At 40.9% G+C, this 25733-nt stretch overlaps 2 protein-coding genes across 4 annotated transcripts in view; both read left to right on the plus strand.

Moving 5' to 3' along the window:
* LOC140546357 (uncharacterized) lies at positions 1-19540 on the plus strand. The gene is made up of 12 exons (XM_072669547.1): positions 1-123; positions 2490-3197; positions 4928-5650; positions 7290-7448; positions 7885-7980; positions 9663-10499; positions 11404-12090; positions 13113-13913; positions 14534-15412; positions 15502-16338; positions 17007-17753; positions 19456-19540. Exons 1-11 carry the CDS (start codon positions 36-38, stop codon positions 17684-17686), a joined length of 6495 nt encoding a protein of 2164 aa, XP_072525648.1. The 5' UTR covers positions 1-35; the 3' UTR covers positions 17687-17753; positions 19456-19540.
* Positions 19501-25733, plus strand: part of LOC140546892 (C-type lectin domain family 17, member A-like) — a 9087-nt gene continuing 2854 nt past the window's right edge. Inside the window, exons 1-2 of one of the 3 annotated variants that reach the window (XM_072670345.1) lie at positions 19538-19587; positions 24965-25230. In XM_072670345.1, coding sequence (XP_072526446.1) covers positions 25101-25230 — 130 coding nt within the window. In that variant the 5' untranslated portion in view covers positions 19538-19587; positions 24965-25100. Of the gene's footprint in view, positions 19588-24964; positions 25231-25733 lie in introns of all 3 variants that reach the window. The other 2 variants (XM_072670346.1, XM_072670347.1) reach the window with 2 other exon arrangements.

Below are 25733 nucleotides of genomic sequence, written 5' to 3' on the forward strand. Positions count from 1 at the left end.
CACACACACACACACACACTCACTCTCGTTTCAGGATGTCCGCTGTGAGGAAGATGTCTGGTGTTAAAGAGGAGTGTGAGGAGGTCAGCGTCGCGGCAGGACTGCAGACAGGAGAGGAGAGAGGTCAGCAGCTCGGGGTCTCTTGTTGTCGTGCGGAGCAGAGAGGGGGGGGGGGTTCGGCCTCTCGCTCTAACGCTCCGTTCCACCTTAAATGCGCCAGCAGTCGGTCTGTTCTCTGTGCGCGTCAAAGCGCAGGAGTGGCGCCATTTAAGGTGGAACGGAAAGTTCGGTGTGCAGAAGACAGATTACCATAACATACAGTTAGACAGTTAGACAGTTAGCCACAACACACGACGTAGAGATACTGCCGTGTTAAAGGCTCTGATAAAGCCATGGTTTAAATCAGTAGCTAAACAGGCTAGCTAAGTCTGGAGCTTCAGCTGGAAATGGCAAAGGTCTTTGGTCTCCAGGTTATTCAGGACTTTAAACTAAAGGTCTGTAAATGGAGAAATGTGTTTACCCCCTAAACTGTCAGGGTAGAAAAAAAATATTAAATGACATGAATCATTTCTTCTTCTTAATAAATCGTTCCCCAGTTTAACAATCCGTTCCCTCAATGTAATAAATCATTCCCTTATTTTTATACGTTGTTCCCTCATTTTAATAAGTTGTTTCCTCATTTTAATAAGTTGTTCCCTCATTTTAATAAGTTGTTTCTCATTTTAATAAGTTGTTTCCTCATTTTTGTAAGTTGTTTCTCATTTTAATAAGTTGTTTCTCATTTTAATAAGTTGTTTCCTCATTTTTGTAAGTTGTTCCCTCATTTTAATAAGTTGTTTCTCATTTTTGTAAGCTAGCTATTCCCTCATTTTAATAAGTTTTTCCCTCATTTTTATACGTTTTTCCCTCATTTTTGTAAGTTAGTTATTTCTCATTTTAATAAGTTGTTCCCTCATTTTTGTAAGCTAGCTATTCCCTCATTTTAATAAGTTTTTCCCTCATTTTTATACGTTGTTCTCTCATTTTTATACGTTGTTCTCTCATTTTTGTAAGGTAGTTATTTCTCATTTTAATAAGTTGTTCCCTCATTTTAATAAGTTGTTCCCTCATTTTAATAAGTTTTTCCCTCATTTTTATACGTTGTTCTCTCATTTTTGTAAGATAGCTGTTCACTCATTTTTATACGTTGTTCCCTCATTTTTGTAAGCTAGCTATTCCCTCATTTTAATAAGTTTTTCCCTCATTTTTATACGTTGTTCTCTCATTTTTGTAAGGTAGTTATTTCTCATTTTAATAAGTTGTTCCCTCATTTTAATAAGTTGTTTCTCATTTTAATAAGTTGTTTCTCATTTTAATAAGTTGTTTCTCATTTTAATAAGTTGTTTCCTCATTTTAATAAGTTGTTCCCTCATTTTTATAAGTTAGTTGTTTCTCATTTTTGTAAGCTAGCTATTCCCTCATTTTTATAAGTTGTTCCCTCATTTTTATAAGTTAGTTGTTTCTCATTTTAATAAGTTGTTCCCTCATTTTTGTAAGCTAGCTATTCCCTCATTTTAATAAGTTTTTCCCTCATTTTTATACGTTGTTCTCTCATTTTTGTAAGATACCTGTTCACTCATTTTTATACGTTGTTCTCTCATTTTTGTAAGTTAGTTATTTCTCATTTTAATACGTTGTTTCTCATTTTAATAAGTTGTTCCCTCATTTTTGTAAGCTAGCTGTTCCCTCATTTTTATAAGTTGTTCCCTCATTTTTATAAGTTAGTTGTTTCTCATTTTTGTAAGCTAGCTATTCCCTCATTTTTATAAGTTGTTCCCTCATTTTTATAAGTTAGTTGTTTCTCATTTTAATAAGTTGTTCCCTCATTTTAATAAATGATGCCCTCAATTTAGCAATTCTTATTCTCTTAATTTAACAATTTGTTCCCCCAAATTAATACATTATTTCCTTATTTTTAACAATCAGTACCCTCAATTTATTAAACCGCTCCCTTATTTTTAACAATAGACAATAAAATAATTTTAACAATATTAAACTGTTCCCGTAATTTAACAATCCGTTCCTTTAACTGAATAGACTGTTCCCGCAATTTGATAAAAAGTTCCCTTAATTTAGCTATTTAACAGTTTACTATTAATACCACAGCCATCCATCACTAAGAGTCCAAGTGAGCATAATTAGCCTTGCTCTCGTACAAAATCAAGTAACAACAGAAAATTACAACAACAACAACAAAAAAACAGTTTTGATTATGAAAACACATCACTAAGCAAATATTTTTGATCATCTTGACCCTCTGCATCACACAGGCATAAATAAGTAGACATAAATAAAGTTATATGACTCCTATGTCCTCCCATCCAACAATTTTACAGCACACCTAAAGTCTCAGTGCTTTCATAATTTACATAGCAAAACATATAAAAATAGTATCTTATGTTGTGTTTTCAGTGTATTAATGCAGTGACCTGTGTTCCTTTGTATTCTAGAGAAAGCATCCCACGAAAGCGTTAAAGTGGAGCCCAAACTTGAAGAGAACCAGTGTGAGGACAGTTGTAGTGCGGAGAAATCTCACCAAAACATTCAGCATGGAAAAAGCTCCACTGAAGTCTCAGACCAGAAAACTCATACCGGAGAGCAGTCTTTCACCTGCCCGCTGTGTGAGAAGAACTTTACCCGTGCAAAATCTCTACAGTGGCACATGGACGCACATGCAGGACGGAGACCTCATCGGTGCTCTCAGTGTGACCTGAGTTTCAAACATTTGTCAAACTTAAGACAACACGAGAGGACTCATACCGGAGAAAGGAATCTGACCTGCTGTCGTTGTGGAAAGAACTTTGCAAAATCTGGCAGCCTTAAGAAACACATGAGAATTCATACCGGAGAAAAGCCCTTCGCCTGCTCCCTCTGCGGGAAAAGGTTTTCAGTGTCGAGTGCCTTAAATGTCCACATGAGGATTCATACTGGAGAAAAGCCATTTTCCTGCTCCACGTGTGGAAGACGTTTTTCAGAATCAGGCACCCTTAAATCCCACATGAGGATTCATACTGGGGAAAGGCCGTTTATCTGCAGTCAGTGTGGGAAGTGTTTCACCACTGCAAGCGTATTAACAAGGCACATGTACACACACAAACGAAAGCAAACGCCTCATCGTTCACAGTTAAAAGCCCACCAAAAGGTTTGCTCTGGTGAAGGTTTGTGTTTTATTCACAATATTTCATTGTGTGTTTTTCAGACATTTGAATATAATAATATATATATTACTTAAATACAAGCAGGACACCTACAGTAAGTGCAATAAACAGTTGGAAAAATGCCTGTAGTGCATTGCAGTACTTTGCTAAGCAGCTAAACTGTCAGGTAGCCTAACAGTTTACGTAGTGATGAAGGTTTCCACCAATGTGAAGAATCCTTTAACCAGGCAAGGAACCATGTAAGCATCCAAGGGGTTTGTTAAATTGCCATGGTTCTGTATGAAAACCATTGCCTTTAGTAAAGAAGCATTTTTTAAAGGACTGACTCAAAAGAAAATCACATTTTACGCCATTTTCAGCTTTCATACCAAATGTAGTCAACCAGACAGGGTGTTACGTATCTGACAGATCTTCATAAAAGTTGTTGAGTTAAGTCACTATTTATATATATATATATATATTACTATTATTATTATTATTATTTTTGTACTGCACTTCTCAAATGATGTTCTGAAGTTGACCCAGTCCTCTAGCCATCACAAATAGCAGCTCGGATTCTTGTGCATTTTTCTTGTTTTTAACACATCACCTTCAGGAACTGACGGTTCACTTGTTGCCTAATACATCCACCCCTTGGCAGATGCCACTAAAGATGAAGATAATCAATGTTCATCACTTTACTTGTCAGTGGTACTAATGTTATGGCTGGCTGGGGTAAGAACAGTGCCTGGTATTTAAAACCCTTTTTTCCCTTAATAACGAATGACACACTGATTGTTTTAGTCAGGGTTTTACATTGCAGACCAGTCTGCTCTTAAAACAACAATTCCTGAAATGATTATATCATTTGTCAGACGATAAAAATAATAATTTAAAAAAAAGGTTTTCTAACTTTGTAGATTAGTACTTAGTAGATCCAAATTTTGTTTGTTGTTTGTCTGTTTGCTTCAGATTGTTGAGGTTAGTTGGATGATGCTTGTTGACCCTTGTTTTTTTGGCCTTGTGCTTGGGACCGTTGTCTTTCTGGTAGCCAAATGTTTCCAAAACTTGCTTCTTTGAGTTTGCCTTTACTAAAGTTATTGAAGAAACCCATTTTTCATTTTGGCCAAACAATCAGTTCTCTCTTAGCTGACCATAAGACATGTTTTTGAGGCTTTTTCTTTTTCTGTAATGGCTTCTTTCGCAAAAACCTTCCATACAGACCTTCGCTTGGTGCACCTTCGATACAGTTTCAGCCACTGAAATCCCTAGGTCCTTCAGACTGATTGGTGATCTCAGTGGCAAGTCACAAGTCTCCTTCTTATCAGTGTTGTAAAATAGATACAGCACAAAACATCAATGCATATTGGAGCACTTTGTAGTTCTGCAGTAACTGCAATGACTGATCTCAGTCCAGCAGCGAGGCTGAGCTGTTTAAGAACTCCAGCAGCACTGCTGTGTCTGATCCACTCGAACCAGTCTGGCTCAAACTACTAACACCAACAACATCGCCACCATGTCAGTGTCACATGGTGCAGCGCTGAGAATGACCCACCACCCAAATGCTAGTTACTCTGTGATGGTCAGTCCTGTGGGGTCCTGACCACTAACGTAGAATGCAAAGAAACAGATGGACTACAGTGTGAAATTATGAAACTACAAAGACCACCAGGGGTGGTCAAAATATTCAGATATTTCGCAAAACACTGTCAATGTTGATGCATACAATGTTGTGCTTTCTTATTTTGTAGAAACCGTGTCACAAGAAGAAGCTACAGTGGACGAGAACCAGCTTCAGGAAGAGTGCTGTGAGGAGAAACCTCACCAAAATGTTCAGCATGGAAAAAGCCCAAGAACTCATACTGGGGAAAATCCTTTCACCTGCTTATCGTGTGGGAAGAGCTTCACCTCTGCAAAATCCCTACAGTGCCACATGGACGCACACACAGCCAAGAGACCTCATCAGTGCTCTCAGTGTGACTGGAGCTTCAAGCATTTATCCAACCTAAGAGAACATGAGAAGAATCATACTGGAGAAAGGCCCTTCACCTGCTCTCGCTGCGGAAAGAGTTTTTCAAAGTCCGGCAGCCTTCACATTCACATGAGGATTCATACCGGGGAAAAGCCTTTTACCTGTTCGCTGTGCGGGAAATGTTTTTCGGTATCGTGCACCCTTAAAGTCCACATGAGGATTCATACCGGAGAAAAACCGTATACCTGCTCTGAGTGCGGGAAAAGTTTTTCAGCGTCAAGCTACTTTAAAACCCACATGAGGATTCATACCGGGGAGAAGCCGTTCACCTGCTCAGAGTGTGGAAAAGGTTTTCCAGAATCAACCACTCTTAAAAACCACATGAGGATTCATACCGGAGAAAGGCCGTTTATCTGCAGTCAGTGTGGGAAGAGTTTCCAGCGTCTTTCCCAGTTGACAGTGCACCAAAGAATTCACACTGGAGAAAGTCTCTGTTTCACTTAGAACTGTGCTTTTTGTTTTTTTACTTGTCAAGGTCTAAGTATTAATATTTAGTCTGCAATGTCTTTGGTATTTCCAAAAAAAATCGAAATCACTACTGTGTGGTGTTCATTGAGTGAGCTGTGGAGCCGTGGAACTGTGTTCTCTGGAATGATGGTACTCTTATTATTGAATGCAGTCAAATCCTTACAGCAGTGCTACTCCAAAATGTAGTAGAAAGCCTTTTTCGCTGGACCGTAGAGACAGGTACTTCAACAAATGCAATACAAACATAGCCTTGATTTCAGAAGAAACAGGGAATGAGGAAGTGTCCCAATACTTTTGTCCACATGTTGTGTTCATGATAAGGGCTTCAACTAACAACAAATACTGCCACGACTGATGATGTATGACTTCATATATAGTGTTTGTGTGTGTGTGTGTGTATATATAGGTATATATATGTGTGTATATATATGTGTGTGTATGTGTATATATATGTATATATATATATATATATATGTATGTATATATGTGTGTGTATGTGTATATATATATATATGTGTGTGTATGTATATATATATATGTGTGTGTATGTATGTGTATATATATATATGTGTGTATATATATATATATATATATATATATATATATATATATATATATATATATATATATAATGTGTGTATATGTATGTATGTGTGTGTGGAGGGAGAGAGAGACTGACTTTATTGGTCTGAAAGGAAATTCAGCAATACAATAATAAGGGTGGTACAGTATTAAAAACCTTCATTCATTTTTCTGGGCCAGTCATAATCAAATAAAATTAGGTTACTAAAGTGTGAAAATACCCTCATAAGATCAGTGTTTGCATATTCAAATGTATTTCCTCAGGAGCTTCCTGTGGTCTCTACTCGATCCGTGTTAGGAACTGAATTCGATTCCAGTTTTTCACCCGAAATGAAAGCAGAACGTTTTCACAAATTACATAGCAAGTGGCAATCACCGGGGTCCAAACACCAAATGCCACTGCCATCCCACTAAAAGTTCTTTGAGGTGTGTGCTTAAAGAATTTGGCTATTGCCAAATTTGCACACGTTGAACTTTTGACTCAATTTTGTGAAATAAACAGTTCCACCTCAGATCTGTGTTTCAGTTTTATGGCACCAGGACGCACTGAAATATTCATTATGCCATCTCTTAGGGACAGTGATGCAGGAACCCAATTTTGTCACTTTTTTCATTACTAATTAATTGTATGTTTATTTATATGTAATTATATGTTTATTTTAAAAAACCAAAAATCATGTAGAAAAATATGAAGAGCTTGAGGGTTTTTGTACATTTTTTTTAAATGATGGACGAAGCGCAAATAATTTTTTATTTTTATACACAAAAAACTAATGTTGAAGTGGACACAGTAACGCATGTGCTAATAAGTGTTTATGTATTTTAAATAATAATCTACTTTACAGTTGTTTTGATCATTGTTTTGGTTTTTATTTATTTTATTAAAATTGTAGTTTTTACGTTGTTGTAATTTTTTTTTTGGTTTAAATAAATAAATAAATAAATAAATAATAAAAGCCGGTTGTCTAGCGTTAGCGTTTTTAGCCTAGAACGAACACCCACACCGTTCCTCGGCTCTCGCTTCATCGCAGGCGGAGTTCGAGCTCCGCTTCTGCCGCCACCGGCGCAGGAAAAGCCGGGGCCTACCAGGCCTTGTTTACGTGGCGACCAATATTCCCATAACTCTTTAAAGGAGGACACAGCATCACTTCCATGGGCTGAGCGCTCATCATTCACCCATGCCAAGATCAGTAGGTGTCCATTCCAGGGTCCCTCCAAATAGTCGGAGCTTCAGCGCACAGCGCGCTCTATTCTGGTGACATCTGGTGGCCAAAAGGATGAATTACAGCTGGCAGTGGATTTAAGGATTTTTGGGATTTTTGCGTTTGCTTTTAAAAAACACAGCAATAACAGTAGTGCGCGTGGCATGTTACTTTATAGGCAAGGCTAATGTAGTTTTATCAGTGAGAGTGGGTTTAATCCGGACCCTGCATAACATGGGGAATAGGCGCGGTTACAGCAGAGGGCAGCACAGAGGCCTGGGCTTCGCTGTGCAGCCGCTGACTTCCACGTCTATACAGGCGATACGTCCGAGGGGAGGCAGTGCAGCTGTGGCTCCACTCACGTTTGGAGGCTTTCCGTCCCCAAGCATGAAAGAGTGAAGTAGTCAGACGTGTGTTTAGTAAGGAAGCATGTCTGGATTCAAAGAGGAGGGTGAGGATGTCGGCATAATGGCGGCGCTTGGGGTAAACACAGCAGAAGAAGAGCAGCAGCTGGAGCGAGGTCAGTCCGGGCTTCTGGCTCCGTTAGCTGGCTTTGTGTGAATGAGCGATGGTGAAGTTGACCATTTCAGAGGGTCTAGGTGGGAGAAAAGCTGGTCGTCCAGGCAAAAGCATAGAAGGACAGCTGGCTGACCAGCATAGCATGCGTGATTTCATAGGGGTTTAATAGTTTAGCTGATCTGGCAGCTTGACCAACTTCTCCAAGCTTGTGGTCACAGGCTGGTCATGCAGGCCATGCTGATCAGCCTGCCAGGTCAACCAGTTTGGTAGGATTGTTAGTGCAGGTAACCTACATACCCTAAACATGCTCTACCCTGTGCTGGTCAGGAGCTATACCGGTCAACCTGGTGGGGTTGAAGGCTGGTTTTCCAGGTGTGGTGCTGGTTGACCATCATACCTATGTTCAAATGTTTGTGCACCCTTGGACCAGGTTGTTAAGATCTTGGTTATTAAAATGTCAAAAAAACTGATTTTTCTGTTCTTAAGACTGTGAAAGAACAATAATCTCAACATTAGAGATCTAGATAAAGAGGGACTGACGGAGACAGAAGACTCAGATGATGAGGGACTGACGGAGACAGACGACTCAGATGATGAGGGACTGACGGAGACAGACGACTCAGATGATGAGGGACTGACGGAGACAGAAGACTCAGATGATGAGGGACTGACGGAGACAGACGACTCAGATGATGAGGGACTGACGGAGACAGAAGACTCAGATGATGAGGGACTGACGGAGACAGACGACTCAGATGATGAGGGACTGACGGAGACAGAAGACTCAGATGATGAGGGACTGACGGAGACAGAAGACTCAGATGATGAGGGACTGACGGAGACAGAAGACTCAGATGATGAGGGACTGACGGAGACAGACGACTCAGATGATGAGGGACTGACGGAGACAGACGACTCAGATGATGAGGGACTGAGGTAGAAAACCTCAAATGACCAGATGATGAAGGTCTGAAAGAGACAGAGAACCCACATGATGAACAACTGGGGGACAAAAAGATCACATGATGACGAGGGACTGAATGAGACTGAGATCCAAGACGAAGGAGACAAAGGTCCCAGATAACGACGGACTGCGGAGGAGAGAAAACCCAGCTAACGATAGACTGTGGGAGACTGGACCCAGATGTCAAGGGACTAAGGGAGACTGAGGACCTGGGTAGCTTGGGACTAAGGCTGACCGGACCCAGACAGCGAGGGACTGTGGGAGAAAGGACCCAGATAGTGAGGGACTGCGGGAGACAGGACCCAGATAGTAAGGAACTGTGGGAGGGCGAGCACCCAGATAGTGAGGGACTGCGGGAGACAGGACCCTGATAGTGAGGGACTGCGGGAGAGAGGACCCAGATAGTGAGGGACTGCGGGAGACAGGACCCAGATAGCAAAGGTGTGAGGGGAATAAATAACCCAGGTAACAACAGTCTTAGAGAGATGGGAAAAAAACCCACAAAACAGATGATGATGTAGAAAAAGAGAGACACTGTGGGAGAAAAATGACCTAGACAGTAAGGCACTGGTGGTAACAGGACCCAAGAAGTGAGGGACTTGGAGAGACAGAGAACCCAGTTAACAAGACCACTGAGGGAGAGAGAAATATGAAAGTAATTTTAACTGATACTTGTTTTTTGCTCTCATTTTGACAAAGCTTTTCTTTTTGTATTACAGGAAAAGAATCAAAAGAAGACCTAAAAGAGGAGCCCAAACTAGTAGATAACCAGTTTCAGGGAGATTGTGGTGCAAAGGAATCCCAACAAAAGGTTCAGCATAGAAAAACCTGCAGTGATGCCTCCCACCAGATTGATCATCAGGGCGAAACTCATGCTGGAAAAAAGCCTTTCACCTGCTCACTGTGTGGGAAGAGCTTCACCCGTGCCAAATTCCTGAAATGCCACATGGACGCACATGCAGGAAAGAGACCTCATCAGTGCTCTCAGTGTGACTGGAGTTTCAGACGTTTATCAAACTTAAGAGAACATGAGAAAGTTCACACTGGAGAAAAGCCTTCCACCTGCCGTCATTGTGGAAGGGGTTGTTCAAATTCAAGTGACCTTAGAAAACACATGAGGATTCATACCGGAGAACAGCCATTTGTCTGCACTCAGTGTGGGAAGCGTTTCACCTTTGCAACCTCGTTATCACGGCACATGTACACACACACAGAAACGCAACCTCATCCGTGCTCTCAGTGCGAGAAGAGTTTCAAACGATTGGCAAACTTAAGAGCACATGAGAAAATTCATACTGGAGAATCCCCCTTCACCTGCTCTGTGTGTGGAAAGGCTTGCTCCAAGTTAAATGCCCTTAAAGACCACATGAGGATTCACACCAGTGAGAAGCCTTTTATCTGCACGCGATGCTGGAAGCGCTTCACCATTGCAAGCACATTAGTGAGGCATATGTACACACACACAGAAAAGCAGCCTCATCAGTGCTCATACTGTGAGAAGAGTTTCATACGTCTCTCTCAGCTGAAAGTGCACCAACGGATTCACACTGGAAAAGGTTTGTCTTTACTTAGATACTGGCTGGCCTGCTTTGATTTAGAGCAATGATTTATGTCCCCCTGCCTACATTAGGGCGTCCAGTCAGTTGTGTTCAGAAATTAAATAAATAATTAATAAATTAACCAGAATTTAAAAAAAGAAAAAGAATTTACCATCCCACCTCCCCAAAAACACTCCTGGAAGGTAAACTGCCAAGTGAATTGTGATGTGTGTGGTAGCCTGCAGTGGACCAGCACACTCTCCAGGGGGTGTGTCCAGTTATTCTGGGTAGGCTTTGGACCCACCAGGACCCTGGAAAGAAAAGTAAACACTAGCTTTATATAATGTTATACCTTCTGAATCCACAAGTTGGTGCCATTTGGTTAATGTATTGTATTCTGACCACTGACAAAAGTATTAGGACATCTGTTTGTTCTTTGTTTCTTCTGAAGTCAAAAGTGTTGGAAAAAGTTAAAGTAACTGTCTCTTCTGTAAATCTACGAGATTCTGGAGCATTGCTGTGAGGATTTGATTCCATTCAGTGACAAGCATTAGTGAGGTCAAAATGTTGGATGATCACCACCCAATCTTGGCCCCAAACTCCCCAACTTATCCCAAAAGTATTGGATGGAGCGCCATCCATCATTTCAGATAACACAGTTCCATTGCTTCACAACTCTGCTGGGGGGGCTTTACACCCCTTTAGCCCACGCTGAACAACAAAGAACACCATGTTATCTTCAGATAATGGATTTCCCTCACTGCTTAAGGATACTGCTATTTTCAAATTTCACTTACATAAGATACCTTTATAGGGAGTGTATGTAGAGCATCTAAATGTCAAGGCAGCTATTGTGTCAGTAACTTACATTTCATGGCTTAAAATGCTTTGGTTTACTAGAGTTGTAACTTTTGTTTTGTAGAAACTGTATCCCAAGAAGACACTTCAGCGGAGCCCACACTAGAAGACTACTTAGTTCAGGAACAAGGTAGTGCAGAGAAATCACACCAAACCATCCAGCATGACAGAAGCTGCAGTGATGCCACCCAACAAACAGCTAAAGATCTTTCGAAAACCCAAACTGGAGAAAATTCTGTCTCCTGTTTGATGCCCAAAGTGGAAGAGAACCAGTTTCAGGAAGAATGTCATAAGGAGAAATCTCACCAAAGCATTCAGCATGAAAAAAGCTACAGTGATGCCACAAAACAAACAGTGGAAGATCACCGGGAAACTCGTACGAGAGCAAATTCAGTGGACATACATGCAGAAAAGAGACCTCATCAGTGCTCTCAGTGTGACAGGAGCTTCAAGCGTTTATCGCACTTAAGAGAACATGGAAGAATTCATACTGGAGAAAGGCCTTTCATCTGCTCTCACTGTCGAAAGACCTTTGCGAAATCAAGCCACCTTAAAGAACACGTGATGATTCATACCAGAGAGAAGCCCTTTACCTGCAGTTACTGTGAGAGGAGCTTCACCACTGCAAGTATTTTAGGAAAGCATAGGTGCAAACATATGGAAAAACTACGTCATCAGTGCTCTCAGTGTGAGAAGAGTTACGTACGTCGCTCACAGCTGAAAATACACCAACGGATTCACACTGGAAAAGGTTTGTCTTGACATTACATACTTGGTGGTCATTCATTTATTAATTTATTTACTTTATATTTTACACAATTTCAGGTAACCAGTTTCCCAACCCACTCGTTAGTTCTTTCCATCAACACATGTAATGCTCCTGACCCTAGGAGGTTGAGGACTGACACAAATATATTTATTAGAGCAATGCCTCTGCAGAACATCTGCAGTTGTTTACTTTCCCTGCAGTTACAGACAGTATTAAAATTTGATATGTCGATTGTTTGAAAGTTGGAAGTGGCATTTTAACCATTTCCCAACTTAAAGGAGTGTTGGATCTAGATTAAATAATCAGGGAAATCACATTTCTAATAGAGACCCTGGAGTTCTGGACATTTGTCATGTGTTAAGGCCTATATGACAATGCTGATAAGTACAGTGATGCTAAAAGTATGTGAACCATGGCAATTTGTTTGTCTTTTTGCATAAATCTGACTTGAAATGTGTTTAGATCACAAGTCCTAAAACTACATAAGGTAGGAGGGGAAACCTGCGAACAGTTTTACAGGATACAGTGAATGTGAACATTATCAGAGTGTGGCACCCTGAAACACTGGCATCCATCTGCTCCACCGTCCACAAACCTGGGGGGGTTGGAGGAATTTTGGCCCATTGCTGTTTTAAATGAATGGTCTGCTCTTTCCGGGCCCTTTCACAACATGTCTGTAAGATTCAGGTGTGAACTTTGACCTGGCTATTCCAAAGTGTTTAATGGCTTCTGCTTTAATAGTTTATTTGTAGACTTAATTGCGTGCTTTGTAGACTTGGAATTTTCTTGCTGCCTGACCCACGTCTGGTTCAGCTTCAGATGATGCTACCACCCCCATGCTTGACGGTTGGGATTCAGTGTTTTTCATGTTTAGTTTAGTTTTGGATTCTTCTGTTGTGCAGTAGATGTCTGGTCCGTTGTGTGATTGCTATGCATGTGTCTGCATAATACATATGAAATGTATCATACTTTTCTCGTTTTTGTAAAAAATGTATTACAAAAAGACTTTCAAGGGGAGCCCAAACTGAAGGAAAACCAGTTTCAGGAAGATTGTAGTGCTGAGAAATTTCACCAAAAAATTCAGGACGCCTCCCACCAGGCAGATCAGCAGGACAAAAATCATACTGCAAAGAAGCCTTTTACCTGCTCATTGTGTGGGAAGAGCTTCACCCATGCCAAATTCCTACAGTGGCACATGGACACACATGCAGGAAAGAGACCTCATCAGTGCTCTCAGTGTGACTGGAGTTTCAGACGTTTATCAAACTTAAGAGAACATGAGAAAGTTCACACTGGAGAAAGGCCTTCCACCTGCCCTCATTGTGGAAGGGGTTGTTCAAATTCAAGTGACCTTAGAAAACACATGAGGATTCATACCGGAGAAAAGCCATTTGTCTGCACTCAGTGTGGGAAGCGTTTCACCTTTGCAACCTCGTTATCACGGCACATGTACACACACACAGAAACGCAACCTCATCCGTGCTCTCAGTGCGAGAAGAGTTTCAAACGATTGGCAAACTTAAGAGCACATGAGAAAATTCATACTGGAGAATCCCCCTTCACCTGCTCTGTGTGTGGAAAGGCTTGCTCCAAGTCGAGCGCCCTTAAAGACCACATGAGGATTCACACCAGGGAGAAGCCTTTTATCTGCACACGATGCTGGAAGCGTTTTACCACTGCAAGTACACTGAGAAGGCATATGTACACACACAGGGAAAAGCAGCCTCATCAGTGCTCATACTGTGAGAAGAGTTTCATACGTCTCTCTCAGCTGAAAGTGCACCAACGGATTCACACTGGAAAAGGTTTGACCTGCTTTGATTGATGCAGTGCGGCAGCATTTAGTACAATGCTTTGTGTCCAATTATCTATATTAGGGTGGTCAGCTGTGTTTAGAAATAAAGTTTTTATATTGTTTTTTAAAATATTTTACTGTATTGAATTACTATAGAGTATTTTTTACTATAATTATCTATAATAATTGTGTGACTCCTCAATCCACTAGTAGCCACTTAGGATGTCAACTTGTGTTTGGACTTATATATCTTGCCAAAGCAATCATTAGTGTTGCCACAAGACATTTTATTTAATTTTTAACTGCAATACTGTACTGTAACTGTAATATCGACATTAGATTATACAGGTATACAAAGGTAATGTTAGGAGACGTTATGACGATATAAAAAAGTGAATACCAGCTAGCCCTATTTATCACAAATGCATGACGAGACTAAACAGCCACCTTAGCTCCTCCATATTTAAGGAGATTGTTGAAAACTTCTTTTCCATTGGTTTATGATGGATTTTGATGGAAATTCTGCCAATATAAGATAACTATGTAGAGAGTGTGTGTAGAATGAAAATGGCATATATTAAATATTAGATATATTTCTGCATTTATTGACTTTTGTTTTGTGTGTGGTAGAAAAAGTATCCCAAGAAGACACTAAGGTGGAACCCAAATTGGAAGAGAACTGCTTTCAGGAAGGCTGTGGTGCAGAGAAATCTAACCAGAGCGCTCATCATGAAAAAAGCTGCAGTGATGCCTCTCAACAAACAGTGGAAGATCACCTAAAAATTCATACTGGAGACAATCCTATCTCCTGTTTGGAGCCAAAACTGGAAGAGAATCAATTTCAGGAAGAATGTAGCAAGGAGGAATCTCGCCAAAGCCCTCAGCTTAAAGAAAACTGCAGTGATTTCTCCCAACAAACAGTGGAAGATCACCTAAAAACTCATACTGGAGACAATCCTATCTCCTGTTTGGAGCCAAAACTGGAAGACCATCAATTTCACGAAGAATGTAGCAAGGAGGAATCACCCAAAAGCAGTAAACAAAGTGAACAGGCGGTGAACGACCACCTGAAAAGTCATCCTGGAGAAAATTCTATCTCCTGTTCACTGGGTGGGAAGAGCTTTATGTGTGCAAAATCTCTACAGTGCCACATGGTCACACATGCAGAAAAGAGACCTCATCAGTGCTCTCAGTGTGGCAGGAGCTTCAAGCGTTTATCACACTTAAGAGAACATGGAAGAATTCATACTGGAGAAAGGCCTTTCACCTGCTCTCAGTGTGGAAAGACCTTTGTGAAATTAAGCCACCTTAAAGAACATGTGATGATTCATACCAGAGAGAAGCCCTTTACCTGCAGTTACTGTGAGAGGCGCTTCACCACTGCAAGTATATTAGGAAAGCATAGGTGCAAACATATGGAAAAACTACGTCATCAGTGCTCTCAGTGTGAGAAGAGTTACGTACGTCGCTCACAGCTGAAAATACACCAACGGATTCACACTGGAAAAGGTACATAAAAATAGATTTTTTAAAATAAATTTTATGTATAGATGTGTTGCTATGTATTAAATATATGTAAATATACTTTTTTTTTGTAGAAAATGTCTCACAAGAAGACATTCAAGTGGAGCCAAAAGTGGAAGGCAACCAGTTTCAGGAAAACTGCAGTGCAGAGAAATCTCACCAGAACATTCAACATGGAAAAACCTGCAGTGATGCCTCCCACCAGAATGATAAGCAGGACAAAAATCATACTGCAACGAAGCCTTTCACCTGCTCACTGTGTGAGAAGAGCTTCACCTGTGCAAAATTCCTACAGTGGCACATGGACGCACATGCAGGAAAGAGACCTCATCAGTGCTCTCAGTGTGACTGGAGTTTCAGACGTTTATCAAACTTAAGAGAACATGAGAAAGTTCACACTGGAGAAAAGCCTTCCACCTGCCCTCATTGTGGAAGGGGTTGTTCAAATTCAAGTGACCTTAGAAAACACATGAGGATTCATACCGGAGAAAAGCCATTTGTCTGCACTCAGTGTGGGAAGCGTTTCACCTTTGCAAGCTCATTATCACGGCACATGTACACACACACAGAAACGCAACCTCATCCGTGCTCTCAGTGCGAGAAGAGTTTCAAACGATTGGCAAACTTAAGAGCACATGAGAAAATTCATACTGGAGAATCCCCCTTCACCTGCTCTGTGTGTGGAAAGGCTTGCTCCAAGTCAAGCGCCCTTAAAGACCACATGAGGATTCACACCAGGGAGAAGCCTTTTATCTGCACGCGATGCTGGAAGCGTTTTACCACTGCAAGTACACTGAGAAGGCATATGTACACACACAGGGAAAAGCAGCCTCATCAGTGCTCATACTGTGAGAAAAGTTTCATACGTCTCTCTCAGCTGAAAGTGCACCAACGGATTCACACTGGAAAAGGTTTGTCTTTACATTTAGTGTGATGCTTTGTGTCCCACTACCTTCATTAGAGAAATTAGATTAAGATTGTGACTATATTCAAATATTAAACATTATTTTTCAAAATGATGAATTATATTTGAGTTATTTTGATTTGTATTTCAATGTGGTTTCAGAAATTCTATTTTAATTTATTTAAAATTTGCTTTTCACAACCAGTGATGTCCAGGTCCAAAGGGTTTCCCTTATGGACTAACAACTCTGATGTTTTAAAATTTTACTAACATATGTAGGTGTTAGTAGGTGGTGCATACAGAGTGTGTAATATTTGAGGCAGCAGTTATGTCTGTAAGTTGTTTATTATGGTTTTATGGTGCTACCAATTCTGATTTTTTTTTTTTTTTTTTTTTTCAAATTAAGCCACCTTAAAGAACACTTGAGACCTATACATACATAAATCAGCATTGATCAGCATATAACAACCAATTAGTGCAATGGTCAACCAGCTTAGCTTATTTCGAGGTGTAAACCCCGTTGGTACAACTGGATGTTTTTCAGCCATTGTAACAAAAAAACAAGAGGCGGTGGTTATTACTTTCAGCTTTCCAAGGTGCTGAAATGAAAATGCTTTCTGAGCAGTCATAGGTTTTATATGAATTGATGCATTTAAAATATACTTTTTTTCCCAGATGTAGCCCAAGAAGACATTTCAGTGGAGGCCAAACTAGAAGAGAACCAGTTTTCGGAAGATTATAGTGTAGAGGAATCTCGTCAAAACATTCAGCATGGAAAGAACTGCGGTGATATCCCCTACCAGAAAGCTCATCAAGATTCTGAACATGCAGGGACGAAACCTCATCAGTGCTCTCAGTGTGGGAGGAGCTTCATACGTCTCTTAGAGTTGGAGATGCACCAGCAGGTTCACGCTGAAGGAAAGGCATCTCAAGAAGCCATTAAAGTAGAGCCCAAATCAGAAGAGAACCAGTTTAAGGAAGAATGTAGCACAGAGAAATCACACCAAAGCATCCAGCATGGGAAAGGCTGCAGTGATGCCACAAGTCAGAGAGCGGAAGATCGCCTGAAAACTCATACTGGAGAAAATCCTTTCACCTGTTCATTGTGTGGGCTGAGCTTCACCTCCGCTAAATCTCTGCAGTGCCACATGGACATTCATGCAGGAAAGAGACCTTACAAGTGCCCTCAGTGCGACTGGAGTTTCAAGTGTTCAGCAAACTTAAGAGAGCATAGAAAAGTTCATACTGGAGAAAGACGATTCGCCTGCACTCATTGTGGAAAGACTTTTTCAAAATCAAGCAACCTTCAGAGACACCAAACGGTTCATAAAGTGGAGGGTGGAAATACCACATGATGATTCATACAAGCCGTTTTTCCCTCACTTGGTGTGGAAAGCATTTTAACACTGCAAGTACAAGAAGGTATATGCACAAACATATAGATAAGCAATCTCATCATATCTCTCATCTCATATATCTCATTATATCTGCTTTAATTGCTACTGATTACATTAGGGCTGTCAGTTGTGATCAGAAATGAAGAGAATTCCATAATCTATTGCATAGTCCTTAATTATTATAGATACTGCTGCTTGTAAATTTGGCCAACAGAAGATACCTTCATAAAATCGTTCTCTATCTTAGCTGCTGAGAGCAGATGTAATCTTAGGTAAGCTGAGGTTGGGTCTCCTTGCTTGAAATATTATTGTAAAGTGAAGTGGTGCGAAGACATACTGTGCCATAATGTGTACAGTGGGGCAAAAAAGTATTTAGTCAGCCACTGATTGTGCAGGTTCTCTTACTTAGAAAGATGAGAGAGATCTGTAATTTTCATCATAGGTACACTTCAACTATGAGAGACAAAATGAGGAAAAAAAATCCTGGAAATCACACTGTAGGATTTTTAAAGAATTTATTTGTAAATTATGGTGGAAAATAAGTATTTGATCACCTACAAACAAGCAAGATTTCTGGCTGTCACAGACCTGTAACTTCTTCTTTAAGAAGCGCTTCTGTCCTCCACTCATTACCTGTATTAATGACACCTGTTTGAACTCGTTATCTGTGTAAAAGACACCTGCCCACAACCTCAAACAGTCACACTCCAAACCTAACCATGGCCAAGACCAAAGAGCTATCGAAGGACACCACGAAGAAAACTGTAGACCTGCACCAGGCTGGGAAGACTGAATCTACAATAGGCAAGCAGCTTGGTGTGAAGAAATCAATGGTGGGAGCAATTGTAAGAAAATGTAACTGTAAGAAAACAAAGGTTATGTTACAAAGTATTGAGTTGAACTTTTGTTATTGACCAAATACTTCTTTTCCACCATAATTTACTAATACATTCTTTTAAAATCCTACAGTGTGATTTCCTGGATTTTTTTTTTCTCATTTTGTCTCTCATAATTGAAGTGTACTATGATGAAACTTACAGACATCTCTCATCTTTCTAAGTAGGTGAACTTGCACAATCAGTGGCTGACTAAATACTTTTTGCCCCACTGTATGTATCAAAGTCCATAGCAATAGCATGTCAACTCAACATCGTGATCAGCATTGCTACAGTGGCACTAGCCTATCTACCACGCCAACAGCTGGCCTTAACCACTATCTCTACTGCAACATTAGCATCGCTACCACACTGGCCACGAGCCGGGGCCCTAGCATAATCCTGGCCTCACCCTTGCATTAGGTACAAGCCGCGTTTAGGTCTTAGATCTTGGGACCTTCACGTCTACTAGTAACTGTGTGGTCTATATCTTAAGGCTCTGAAGACAAAGCCTAAATTCTGTACTAGGCAGCGTCACACGAAATGGTACAAGAACTGTAATAGAGGTCATGTTATACCACAGAACGTTTTTATTGCTCACAATAAAGCGCAGATCTGGTCCGAAGCTCCCGGTTGTTGAAATGCTGTTGGTAATTGTATGCAGCTAGTGATGGTCTGGCAAAGCTAGGCTTGCCTGGTATGTTCTGACATGTAACCCAGACTTTGACCTGTGTTACTGCTACAAGATGATTTGGTATTCACTTATTCTGAGTGGTCATAATGTTTTGTCTCATTGGTGTATATTCCTGCATACGTTTACCAGCTGTTTTTTTTTTTTCTTCTTTCTTCTAGAAGTATCACAAGAAGGGTCCAAGCTAGAAGTGAATAAATTCACCAGATAACCTTAAGAGAAGAATCATACTGGAGAAAACCTGGATTTTCACCTGCGCTCATTGTGAAGAGGCTTTTCTTTTGAAATGAAGGGTGGGTGTGTCCGCAGGTTCTGCGCGATTCATACAGTATCTAGCAAACATTAAAATCTCACCGCCGGACCCTTAAACCTGTCTTATTAAATTACGCAGTCTTAATATTAGTATAAATCCACAATTTTAATAATGTGCACTTGCTAATGTGTTCCCAGCTCCCAACTTACCTGAGGCGACTACACTAATGAGTGTTGTTCTAATGGTGACTAGTCTGGAAACACTGTGCAGTAGTCTGGTAGTGTGTGCTTTGGGACACAGCCCAGCTAAACTACAGTGTCAGACAGAAGGCGGCAAAGCACAGGACCTCTGTGTTTGGCTCGCATTTAGAAACGAAAGGCATCGTTCACACTTCCTCTAACTAACCGCACTAACAGAGCAATCACGCCAGGGCTGGTTTTGATCAAACCTAAGCTGACGAGTCTCCTTAAAAATCCATACTGGGAGGGAAAAAGCCTATGTGTAACCTAATTTGAGTACAGGGATGGTTTTTCCCATCATCAAGCAGTTTTAAAATCGAAAATCTGGTGGTTCCTACTAGAGGACACCCTTTTACTTTGAGTGGGTGTGGGAAGTTTTACAGTGATTTTTTAGGACTGAAGAAAAGATTTAAGTACAGCCAGTGTGGGAAAAGTTCTCAAGCTCCACATTAAGATCCATACCAGAGAAAAACCTGCTCTCAGTATGGAAAAGGTTTTTCCACATGGCATTTAAGATAAATCTTAAATGCCATATGATAATTCATACTGGAGAAAAGGCTGTACCCCCCTATGTAATTGGTCAAAGGTTTGGGATATGGACTTGATGTTGGCCGGCACAGGCATCTGTTACATTTACATTTACATTTGCGGCATTTAGCAGACGCTCTTATCCAGAGCGACTTACAAAGTGCTTTGCTATTTACCCAAGAAAACCTCAGCTAGTTAGAATAGACCAATAATTCAAAGGATACCTCTAAGCTTAGACGTTAGCTGCTACGAGCATTGCTAGTGCTAGGGGGAACTATGACCAGGTGGGTTAATTGGCAGTACCAAACTAGGAGAAAAAATGTTACAATTGAAACCAGGGATGTAATGGACGTATGAGCCCCAGAGCAAACACACAAGGACTCCTTACTGCATCACAGTGATCCATGCTGGATCTTAAAAAAAATATTATTGCATTAAATGAAAAACTTACACACCTGGTCCGGACCTTCAGACTTTTCAGTTTGGTCTGAACCAAAATAGCAGGTGTTGTAGTTACTGTAGTAAAAGCCTCAGATCACGGCCCAGCACTAAGCGCATGCATACATTCACACACACACATTCATGTTGCATGCCCATGAATCGGACAGGACACGTATCCAATCTAGGACCACATATGAAAGTGACTCACGCCGGGGGAAATAAAGCCAGATCTGTGTCACATTGAGTCAATAACATTAGGTTCACTTCAGGCTGGGAATGTAAACATAGCCTATGACTACATCCCCTCCATCAGGACGGCCCACAACCGCCTGATTTTGCGGCACCCTCGCAAGGCCACTGTGTTATACTGGGTACAGATTTTGAGTATATTGTTAAAGTGGCCGTATTTAAGGTTCACCATTAATTTCAGTATGTAGCTACAGTAGTGATAACCCATAAACTTCTATTTATTATTATTAAGACATTAATATGCCATACTTTGTACATGCATTGTGTTTGCTTAGAAGAGCAAACTGAACCTAATTAACCTAAGTAAGAAAACACTAATTTGGGCTGAGACTTAAGCAGTGTGAGCTTAAGCAGTTAGCCAGTGTGTAGCTTTAATGAATATTAAATGATGCTTAATAAAACATAATGGACTGTTTATATGGGTGCAGAAATAAAATCATGATTATTAGTAATCTGGGTGCCTTTCATCTGTAATCTGTTTGTGTTTGCTGTAGTTCTTTCATTCAACTTAATGTGAAGGACGCCGGCCGGCCGGCCCCAGCTGTGATGCATGTACTTGTGCAATGTTTTCACATTAAGGCGTAAAATCAGATTTTGTGCTTCTAATTAATCTTGGAATTAATGAAATGATTTCACCCAGTTGTACAAGTACAGAGTTAAGCTCTGGTCTGGTCTAATCCACTGTCCTATCACAGGACATGCACTTACATTTCTCACCTTAACTCATTAAAAGCACTTAGCTCATGCGTTCAGGCAAAAGAACATGTTAAATCCGATCTAACTGTTCACAGTTATGTTGCATGTCCATGAATCAGATGTGAAAAGATTGGATTTGACATGTCCACACAGTCCTGAAACAAATCTGATCTGTGTCACATTAAGGCATTATATCAGATACAATGTCAGTACAGTTATTGTACTTGGATCCGTCTTCTATACCCCTAGCTGTACAAGTACAGCAAGTTAGACCTGGTCTGGTCTTGTCCACCATCCCATTACAGGGCATGTATTCTCAATATGCAGCTCAACTCAATTAAAAGCACTAAGCTCATGCGTTCAGGCGCAAAGATGCATGAAAACTGATCTGACTGTTCACATTCATGTTGCATACCCACAAATCAGATACGTATCCGATCTAGGATCATATATGAAAGTGATTGGAATCTGATTTGAAAAGATCAGTCTTATGCTTTTTTTATTTTACACATCACTCATGCTCCATATGGTCACTGCTCAAAATCTAGTGAGGGAACTGTAAGCATTTGAAGAAAATACATTGCATCTTTAAAATCACCCCTTCATGATGAAATCTCTGAAGAGAGAGAACATACAGGTACCTCTTAACAACACTGCAGTCCTTTATAGCATTTTATCATTTTGCTGTGATGCAAAAATACACAAAGGATACACAAAGGATGTTCAGCCTACCTAAACATCTTGTGGGGATGTAAAATTGAAAATTTCATATACTAACTTACCTCAGATGTGATGAAATCATATTTCCACTGAAGACATGAGTCATGGTGGTTAGCTGTCAACATGGCAATCCTTCCTCTGTGGCTGAAATCCAATCTACACTATATGGACAAAAGTATTGGGACACATGTTCATTCACTGTTTCTTCCAAAATCAACTATATTAAAAACCTTACTGTCTCTACTGTCCAGTGAAGAAGCATTCAGCAACATCTATGGTCATGATGGTGGATGATAACCCCACCTCATCCATAACTCCCCAACTCATCCCAAAGGTATTGGATGGAGCACCAGCCATCATTCCAGAGAACACAGTTCGACTGTTCCACAGCTCATCATACCCCTCTAGTCCACGCCTGGAATTAATGTTGATCTACTCCAGAGAGTCCTATTCTATTGGCCATACTTCTCTACAGGGACTAGACAAGCTGTGCATGTGTGTGTGCATTTGTGTCAAGTAGTTGAATGCATTCATTAGAAGGGGTGTCCACAAACATTTGGACACATAGTCATGAATTACTGATAAATGGAAGTTCACTTACTAAAATGTTCATTCTTTAGTTAAGTTGGTGTATGTGTGTGTGTTTTGTTTTGTGTAGACAAACAACATCTGGATGGCCACTTTATTGGAAACCCCTAGCTGCTGATGTTCACTTCAGTGAGACTGTAGCTCATCTCATAATGCACTATTTGATTTAGCTATCCTCTATCTCTACAGGGACTAGACAAGCTGTGTGTGTGTGTGCATTTGCACACCGATGTCAGCAATGGGTGCAACCTATTAGTAGCTGAATGCATTCATGAGAAGGGCTGTCCACAAACATGTGGACATGTAGAGTAAGGAGAAGGAGTCACACCGCAGTGATGAATCAGCAGACAGCAGGATCTGCATATGGAAACCTGACTCATGAGAGCAGAGCAAATCAGACCTTTGCAGACTTGAGGTGGTGCACTCACCACGGTTAGTTTGGCTGAATGTAGAAGGTGTTCAACACCATACCAACCACCTGGGATGCCATGGCAACTACCTGGGTTACCATTGCAGCCACTTTTTGTAATTATCCATTTCACACCAAGCCCCACTCTAAATCACTTTGTTTCATATCATAGTAACTACCTAGCAACATCCCTGCCAACCGCCCAGGATACCACGGCAACCACCTAGCAACACCATACCAACCACCTGGGATGCCATAGTAACTACCTGGGTTACCATACCAACCACTTTTTATGTTTTGTTTTACAATTAACCATTTTGCTCCAAGCCCCACATGAAATCACTTTATTTACATTTGAATCTATATCCCCTAACACCCTAGCAACCACCCATGATACCACAGCAACCACCTAGTAGCCACTTGTGATATCATAGTAACTGCCCAGCAACTTCCAAACAACCATCTAGGATACCACAGCAAACACCTTAGCTACAACACTGGATCAAACAGACATTTTGAAAATTGACAGAAAATTGTTTACATCCTAACAAAAAACTATTTGATTTGAACTATTTAAAATATATATATTAGTAACACCCAGCCTACCACGTAGAGTACCACAGCAACCACATGAGTTACCATAGCAACCACCTGGGATACCACAGCAACTGCCTATACAATCAACCACCTAGCAAAACCCTGGTAATCACTAAGAACAATGACAATCACCTTAAATTCCATTGCAATCACCTTGCAATACAATAATACTCATCTAGCAAGACCTTTATGACAACTTTTCAACCACTTAGCAACCAATTAGCAACACCCTAGCAGCCACTTAGTAACCCCATATCAACCACTTGGGATACCACAGCAGCCACCTAGAATAGTTTCCTTACCTTACCACCTGGGGTGCCATAGGAACTACCTGGGTTACCATAGCGACCACTTAGCAACACCAAAGTAGCCACTTAGAATATCATAGCAGCCACCTAGCAATCACTTATGGATATCATGCCACCTACCTGAAATGCCATAGCAATTATCTTGCAATACAGCAACACTCATCTAGCAGGCCAATTCATAACACCACAGCAGACACCTGTGATACCATAGCAACCACTTAGTAACACCCTAGCAACCATGTATGATACCATAGCCATAGTAACTTAACACCTTAGCAAGCAGTTTGCATCAATGAAGAAACTGGGCCACTATAGAAACCACTCAGTTTGCCTAGCGGAGGGATCCCTCCTGCATTTTGTTGAAAAAATCCAAAAGTTTAGTCCTGCCCTGTCCTTCCTGAAGACAAATGTTCCGTCCATAAATAAAAAAAACAGCGAGACAAGAGAGAAAAGAAATGGCCACATTACATCACTGGCCTGAAAATCCCTGGCCGCGTCTCTGACTACCATTAAACCCACCCTTATTTATAACGTACACTGAAAAAACCCAACCCACAGTCTCTCGCAACATGTGTAAATAAGGAACAGCTGCCTATAACTTAACCTCTGATGTATAGTGATGATATCATATTTCCACCACAGACAAAAACGTCCTTGGTGACATGAATCCAATCTTGAAAGTCATTTCTGAGGCCCACATTGCACTCAAAGCTGGAACTGTTCAAACGGAGACGGACAGAGACACCAGGATTCCTGGAGAGAGCAGACAGACACACAGATGGAAGGGAACACGTGTACAAACTCAGGAGCTATTCCGAGCGGCAGAGGTCAATCAAACGACAACAGATCACATGAATATGAAAACATGACTCAAGGGAGCAGAATCAACGGGAAACATGCAGACATACGTGAGTCCACATATCTTATACAGACACCCTAATGACCTGAGCCAGATGTGTGTGTTTTGGAGCTGGGGGGTTACCAAGGACTAGATTGTGAACCTATGCAGAAGTGAGAAAGCCTAGAGTGTCCAAATATTTGTGGACACCCCTTCTAATGAATGCATCCAGCTACTTTAAGTTGCACCCATTGCTGACACAGATGTGCAAATGCACACCCACGCTGCCTAGTGCCAGGCGTGGGCTAGAGGAGTATAAAGCCCCCCAGCATTGAGCTGTATGGAGTAGTGGAAGAACTGTGTTCTCTGGAATGATGGTTGGTGCTCCATCCAATACTTTTTGGATGTGCTGGGGAGCTAAGGATGAGGTGGGGTGGTGATCATCCGACATTCTGACCTCACTAACGCTCTTGTCGCTGAATGCAATCAAATCCTCCCAGCGATGCTCCTCCAAAATCTAGTAGAAAGCCTTCTTCCTTCCTGGACAGTTTCCAATACCCTTAATAATTTCAG

This window comes from Salminus brasiliensis, chromosome 24 (genome assembly GCF_030463535.1).
Source record: "Salminus brasiliensis chromosome 24, fSalBra1.hap2, whole genome shotgun sequence".
Taxonomy (NCBI): Eukaryota; Metazoa; Chordata; class Actinopteri; order Characiformes; family Bryconidae; genus Salminus; species Salminus brasiliensis.